Raw genomic sequence first — 7,768 nt, forward strand, 5'->3', positions numbered from 1 at the left:
GGTCCACGAGGGGAAGGGGCCGTACCAGCAGCCACTCCCATACACAGGGTTCCCGCGCTGGTCTTGAAAAGCCATAAAATCTAAAATCCAGCAATCCGATTTTTAAGGCCTAACAAGGTCTTACATTTCAGTTAATCAGTCTAAAAATTAGGTGCTAGGTCTCAAAAATGAGATCCTGCAAGGAAATCAGTCCGACCACATCTATTTACCCCGGAAATTAATCAAGGTGGAACCCAAAAAATGCCAATTCGCTTCCTTTTTTGTCTGTATGGCAGTGAAATCCCTAATTTCATCACCTCAAGGATGACAAAAAGCTACCATATGGTGTCGCGAATAGGTCTACATTTCTATTCAAAGAGGTCTAAAAAAGGTCTAAAAAGGTCTTAAATTTGACTTGTTGAAACGTGTAGGAACCCTGCATACAGTACAACAGAACAGACAGACAAACAGGTCCTTGATGTGCGAAGACGAAGCGCATCAAAAACAACAAACAAGTCCATAGAAACGTCCGAGACATACTGCGTGCATATCATTTAGCATGGAACATACAAGTGCTTATCTTGTCCTATAACCCTCTATTTGGTTTACAGTGGAATGTTGCTAAACAGCTGTATTCTGATCTTAGCCTTGAAAGCTGCTGTACTGTCAGTTTCTTTGATGCTTAAAGGCAACTTGTTCCATTCCACTGCACCAGCTGCACTACATTTGTTATTATTATTATTATTATTATTATTATTATTATTATTATTATTATCTATCTATTTTTTATAAATATATGACATTTAGCTGACACTTTTAACCAAAGCGACACATTACATTGCAGTGAGTGCATAGTATACATTTCTCAGTATATATGGTCCCAGCAGGAATCGAACCCGCAACCCAAGCATCCAACTGAGCCACAGAGGACCACAGCCTCTTGACTTTACATGACATTCCAACTCTTAAAGGTTCCAGTGTGTCATGGTTGTCATGACGGCTGTCAGTATGGTTGTCCGTATGTGATGGTTGTCATGACTATGTTTGATCCGGTCGCGATCAGGGAGGGAGATCACTCTAATATATAAATACTTTTATTTTTTTTACAAACATTGTTTGTTTTGGTCCGGGAAAATAGCGCTTTCTAAAACGTCCAATGTCCCAGTGTCCACTCGGTTTGTATACAATGTGTCACTGTCCAGATGCTGTCATCGGACGCCAAGTCTTTAGATTCACTTCCACTAGGAGTAGCTTGAAAGGGGTGAGGCTGGCCAAGAATGCTCCTCCTGAGACATCTACTGCCCCCCAGCACTGCGTCTCCTGAAGACACCCGCTTTTCCCCTCTACTGTGTCCCCTAAAAACTTCTATTGACCCCCTTGTACTGTTTCTCTGTTTCTCCAGTGTCTATATATAAAGAAAAAAAGAAAAAAAAACTAGGTTTAGAAGAAGGTGATAGAAGAAGGATTTTCCTTCTCTCAATGGCCCCGGGCCTGAGCTGGATTACTCTTCCTGCTACGACTAGTGGAATGATGATTCACTTGCTTAGCCAAGTGTATTGATTGTAAGTCGCTTTGGAATAAGGCGTCTGCTAAATGCCAAAAATGTAAATGTAAAATGAATGTTCTCTCTTTGAGATGTTTGTTGGAAATAGGTGGGGGGGTTTATGAACAACACTACTCTAGGCTACATATGGCAGCTTGTTTCTCCATAGATCTGTCTCTACTACTTTGAGTTGAGATGCCCTCAGCGGAGGCCAACTCTTTAGATTCACTTCCATTAGGAGGAGCTTGAAAGGGGGACAGGCTGGCCAAGAATGTTCCTCATCTCCTTGAGATTGAGATGTGTTACTGCCAGGGGGAGCGGAGAGCCTCTCTCTCCTCCCCTCTTTGAATGGTGCGTGCAGACAGACCGGGTATCCAGGATTTGCTTGGAACTTAAGCCTGGTACACACATAAAGATTGAACACGTTACGATTGTCGGCCCGACCTTTTTTTCAGAGCAGATTGTCGGGAGAAATGGACTCTTAACACACCTCACACCACAGGATAATCTTGTAGGATAACCTTTAGAGCCATCCGATAATCGGGCGTTTGCTGTCCTTGGTCGGAAGGGGGGAAATCGGGCCAAAATCGGCCAGATTATCTTTATGTGTGTACCAGGCTTTAGATAGAGCAGCTTTCTGTTATTTTGCGCCCCCCTAAGTCATGGAATAACCTCCAGAACACACACGACAGATGAATGATCTCCTCTCGCTGGGCGGGTTCAAAGCTCTGATTAAGAAATATGTAATAGAAGAGTGCAATTGGTATTCCTAAAATGGATTTTGTCATATTTATTTTCCTTAATTGTTCCTTATCTGTTTTGCTCTATGCTCTCTATTCTATAACTTTATAACCTTGTACTTGTACTGGTGTGCTACCTTCGAAAAAAGAGATTTTAATCTCAAGGGACTTCCTGGTTAAATAAAGGTTAAATAAAATGAAATGAAAGAAACTGTCCGACACTGCCAAGTCCATTTTCAGGGAGGATGTTGTTGTTTGAAAACTGAATTTCGACGTGGTGGCCTGAGGTGGCAGATTTCAAAACAAAACTTGTTCCTTTAAACATCCTGCTATCTTCAACACCAGATACTGTCAGGTGGGGGAGGTGGCGTGAGACTTGACTCTCAGGTGGGAGAGTCAAGTGACTCTTGACTCTTGACTTGAGGTGGCGGAGGAGGGCAGTAGGAGGAGAGGAGACCGGGGGGGTGGAGGGGTCGGAGGTCAATCTGAAGTCACAATGGTCTCTGTGAGAGCACCTCATCCGTGGACCGCCACTTTGTTTGAGCTCCACACGTTACACAGACATGATGAATAATTGATGAGCTTTCTCTTTTGTGTGGGTAGTGCTTTGAACTTGACTCCCCATCGCTGTGTGTGTGTGTGTGTGTGTGTGTGTGTGTGTGTGTGTGTGTGTGTGTGTGTGCGTGTGCGTGTGTGTGTGTGTGTCTACAGGGGCTTCTGTTTCTTCAACTCCGTAGCCATCACAGCCAAGCTGCTTCAGCAGAAACTGGGCGTGGGCAAGATCCTCATTGTAGACTGGGTGAGTCACTTGCGTGTGTGTCTGTGTGTGTGTGTGTGTGTGTGTGTGTGTGTGTGTACCTGTCTGTCTGTTTCCTAGACTGTGTCTTAATCAGGTATGAATCATCTTTGACATCTTTGATAAACTAAATCGAACCTCCTCCCACCCTTACTTCCTTCCCTCCCTCCCACCTCTCTCCCTCCCTCCCTTCCCTTCCGTCCCCGTCTCCAGGACATTCACCATGGCAACGGGACCCAGCAGGCCTTCTACAACGACCCCAACGTGCTTTACATCTCCCTGCATCGCTACGACGACGGGAACTTTTTCCCTGGCAGTGGAGCTCCCGAGGAGGTACGTCTGACACACACGCACACACACACACACACACACACACACACACACACACACACACGTACAACTAGACACACACACACACACACAAGTACACACACACACACGTTCACAAACGTTCTCACACACACACACACACTGTTTGCTCTAACACCATGGTTCTTCTTCTCTCCAGGTGGGGGCAGGTCCCGGTCTAGGGTTCAACGTCAACATCGCGTGGACGGGAGGAGTGGAGCCCCCTATGGGCGACGTGGAGTACCTGACTGCCTTCAGGTAACAGCGGCTGGCCTCATGTCGTCTCATAGAGCCTTCTAGACCCTCCTAGAACCCTACAGACACACAACACAGCCTGAGACCAGCCGTAACTGCACCCTCACACCGATCTCCTCTCCATGTCCTCCAGATCTACACACCTAATATTATTATTATATAATAATATATGCCATTTAGCTGACGCTCTGATCCAAAGCGACACATTACATTGCAGTGAGCGTATATATGAGACTAACGGGAATCGAACCCACAACCCAAGCGTTGTTACTTAGCGCCCACCAACCGAGCCACAGATGACCACACTGAGCCACGCCCCCCTCCGTTCCAAGTCGGTCGGTCCGTGTGTTCTACAGAACTGTGGGTGGTGACAACTCGTTTGGGTGCGTTTGTGAATTCGCTGTGGAAATCTGATCAGCACTCATGGAATGCCTCCAACTGTCCAATCGAAATGACTTTACTCCCTTTTTGACCCAGTTGAAGTTGAACCCAGTGTGCCCTCCGTCCGGCGCTCTCAGAGCGAATTTACGAACGTAGCCATGTCTGTCTCTGTCTGGGGCGCTTAGGTGGCGTAACGGGTTAAGCGTCGACCATGTAACCGCAGGGTCCCCGGTTCAATTCCAGCCACGGACATGTCCTGCATGTCATCCCTTCTCTCTCTCTCACCCATCTTTCCTGTCAAAATCTCTACTGTCTCTATCAATAAAAAGAAAAATATGAGTGGGACTGCCCCACTCAGAAAAAATAACTTAAAATATATTTTAAAAATAAATAAATTCTAATAATAAAAACATTTAATAAAAAATGTCTGACCCCTGTCTGACCCCGCCCCCTGCAGGACGGTGGTGATGCCCATAGCCAACGAGTTCTCCCCTGACGTGGTCCTAGTGTCCGCCGGGTTCGACGCCGTGGAGGGCCACCAGTCCCCGCTGGGCGGCTACAACGTCACGGCCAAGTGTGAGTAGTCTCTCCTCCGCCTGGAGCTCTATCCTTCCATCCTTCTACCCCGTCCTCTCTCCTCTGACCGTAGCTCCATCCCTCCATCATTCTACCCGTCCTCTCTTCCATCTCTCTCCTCTTCTGACCGTAGCTCCATCCCTCCATCCTTCTACCCATAGTCCTCTCTTCCATCTCTCTCCTCCTCCGACCGTAGCTCCATCCCTCCATCCTTCTACCCATAGTCCTCTCTTCCATCTCTCTCCTCCTCCGACCGTAGCTCCATCCCTCCATCCTTCTACCCATAGTCCTCTCTTCCATCTCTCTCCTCCTCCGACCGTAGCTCCATCCCTCCATCCTTCTACCCATAGTCCTCTCTTCCATCTCTCTCCTCCTCCGCTCCTCCTCTGACCGTAGCTCCATCCCTCCATCCTTCTACCCCGTCCTCTCTTCCATCTCTCTCCTCCTCCTCCGCTCCCTTCCTCCCATCGTTCAACTCCTCCATCCCTCCATCAGGCTCGCATTCCTCCATTCCTCTATCCATCCACCCTTCCATCCTTTCTCCTCCTCCTATATCCCTTCCTACAATCCTTCTACTCCTCCAACCCTCCTTCCCTAATGTGACCACAGCAGACTAACTTTGTATCCGTATATTTAGGTTTAGAATAAACAATAACATTGTAACAAATTATATAGTTATAGAAGTGATAGTTAGTTATTATATAGTTATATAGAAGTGATTGATTAGTTGATTCACTGATCGACTGACTGATTGACCCCCCCCCCTCCCTCCTCTCAGGTTTTGGTCACCTGACCAAGCAGCTGATGAAGCTGGCCGGGGGTCGTGTGGTGTTGGCGTTGGAGGGAGGTCACGACCTCACGGCCATCTGTGACGCCTCGGAGTCCTGTGTGGAAGCCCTGCTAGGAGACGAGGTAGGACGCACTGAACACGGCCCGCTGCTCTGATGTACCGCTAGCATAGCATGTTAGCATGTGGCATCACGGCCTACTGCTCTGGTGTACCGTTAGCATAGCATGTTAGCCTGTGGCATCACGGCCCGCTGCTCTGATGTACCGTTAGCATAGCATGTTAGCCTGTGGCATCACGGCCTACTGCTCTGATGTACCGTTAGCATAGCATGTTAGCATGTGGCATCACTGCCTACTACTCTGATGTATCATTAGCATGTAGCATCACTTAAAGAGCAGTGTGACCAACACCTGTTACGTCACTATGTAGCCTCAGTTTGATTATGACCTCTCTGCCTCTCACACTCACTTCTTTTTGTCCCTCTCTCCCCCCTCTCCCTCCCCTCTCCCTCCCCTCTCTCCCTCCCCTCTCCCTCCCCTCTCCCCCGCCCCTCAGTTGGACCCCCTACCCCAGGCTGTGCTGCAGCAGAAGCCGTGTCCTAAAGCAGCGTCCTCTCTGGAGAGGGTCATTGAGATACAGAGTGAGTAGGATGATAGATAGAATGTTCACCTGTTAAAGGTAGAGACAGAGAGTTGAGTAGAATGATAGAATGTAATCATTATTTATGCATTTTCAGTGAATAAAGTCACCCTTGGCACTAAATGAGTTAAACCAACTAACACATCCCTCCTCCCATCCTCCCCCCCTCCCTCTTCCCCCCTCCCCCCCTCCTCCCTCCTCCTCCCCCCCTCCTCCCTCTGCCCCCCCCTCGCCCCCTCCTCCCTCCTCCTCCTCCCCCCCTCCTCCCTCTGCCCCCCCTCGCCCGCTCCTCCCTCCTCCTCCTCCCCACCTCCTCCCTCTGCCCCCCCTCCCTCCCCCCTCCTCCTCCCTCCCTCCAGGTAAACACTGGAGCTCTCTCCAGAGGCTTGCGCAGACCGTGGGTCAGTCCCTATTGGACGCTCAGCGGCGGGAGAAGGACGAGGCGGACACGGTCACCGCCATGGCCTCGCTCACCGTGGATACCGAGCAGGCCGCCGCCGCCGCCTCCGTTGTCACGGAGACCAGCAGGTACGCTGTTGTGGGGGAACTTTATCGTCGCATGTCGACAGCCTCGCTTGAGATCGCCGGCGCTGCATTGAATTCACCGTAATCACGCGTTGAGGTTAAGGAGACGTTTGTGGCTAAACGTTGGTGTCTCGCAGTGTTAGCATCTGGCTCTCCTGGCTGGGGCTTAGAGTTGCTCTTCAGACTGATTTTACATTGAGATTTTGGGGGTTTTTACCAGACGCTTTTATCCAAAGTGACTTAGAACAAATACATTTGTCTTACTAAGTGAATCATCTGTCCATCAGTCATCGCAAGAAAAGGTCATCTATGCTCGGGCCAGAGGCCGTTGGTAGTCAAAAATGCTAGAAGGAGGAATAATGTGTTGTTATTATTATTATTATTATTATTATTATTATTTACAGTAGAGAAACTGTACGTGGGAGGTAGAGGGGGTGGAGAGGTTTCAGGTTGACAGGAGTTTGAAGTGTGACTGCGGTCTGTTTGAATTGAGACCTCTCACTTAAGACAAAGATACAAGACGATGACATTTAACACACTTCTTTTTTTCTTTCTTTTTTTTTATATGTAAAGGACTGTTTTTCACCATAAAGATTTCACTGTGCCTTATTAGTCTTTTGACGACTTTTATTTTGACACTGAGGGTATGACGATGTCACTTCCTGTCCCTGCAGGTCCACAGAGGAGCCAATGGAGGAAGAGCCAGTGTTGTAGGGAGGCGCAGAATCTCCCAAGGAACGACCTTCGTCTCCTTCGTCCACACCTCCCATGGCACTGTGCCCCCCTCCTCCTCTCACTCCTCTTCACTCCTCTTTCCAGCCTTCCTTCATCCCTCTCTCAGCACCTCCCTCCCTCTCTCCCTCCCCCCCCTCCAGGGGGGTTGATGGACTTGTGCTCAGACCCTCCCTCTCTCCGTCCACCTCAGCCTATCGGAGGTGAGTGTGTAAGAGAGAGTGTGCGTGTATGTGTGTGGGGGGTGTGGGGGGGAAGCCGAGACAGAACACACACTGACCTAAGGGAGGGGGGCCGGCGGGCGGCGGGTGTTTTTGATTGGCCGAGGGGACAGGAAGGAAGAAGCGGGACCTTTTTTTTTTGGGAGAAGCCTGTGTCTTTTTCTGTTTTTGTTTTTTTTGGTATCCGTCGGACAGAGAAAAGAAACAGACACGTTGGATATTACTATCAGAGGTCTCCATGGC

General features: G+C 48.8%; 1 protein-coding gene across 1 annotated transcript in view; it reads left to right on the plus strand.

Annotated features, from left to right (window-relative positions):
• The window catches only part of hdac5 (histone deacetylase 5), a gene marked incomplete at both ends in the record, with an annotated part of 49,902 nt that extends 42,616 nt beyond the window's left edge, over window positions 1-7,286 (plus strand). Inside the window, 8 exons of the mRNA XM_080523531.1 lie at window positions 2,974-3,061; window positions 3,272-3,391; window positions 3,567-3,664; window positions 4,500-4,618; window positions 5,397-5,530; window positions 5,964-6,048; window positions 6,407-6,575; window positions 7,247-7,286. Coding sequence (XP_080379657.1) covers window positions 2,974-3,061; window positions 3,272-3,391; window positions 3,567-3,664; window positions 4,500-4,618; window positions 5,397-5,530; window positions 5,964-6,048; window positions 6,407-6,575; window positions 7,247-7,286 — 853 coding nt within the window. The remainder of the gene's footprint in view (window positions 1-2,973; window positions 3,062-3,271; window positions 3,392-3,566; window positions 3,665-4,499; window positions 4,619-5,396; window positions 5,531-5,963; window positions 6,049-6,406; window positions 6,576-7,246) is intronic.
• Between the last annotated feature and the right edge of the window lie 482 nt (window positions 7,287-7,768).

The sequence above is a fragment of the Nansenia antarctica genome, assembly GCF_963989245.1.
Source record: "Nansenia antarctica genome assembly, chromosome: 2".
NCBI lineage: Eukaryota > Metazoa > Chordata > Actinopteri > Argentiniformes > Microstomatidae > Nansenia > Nansenia antarctica.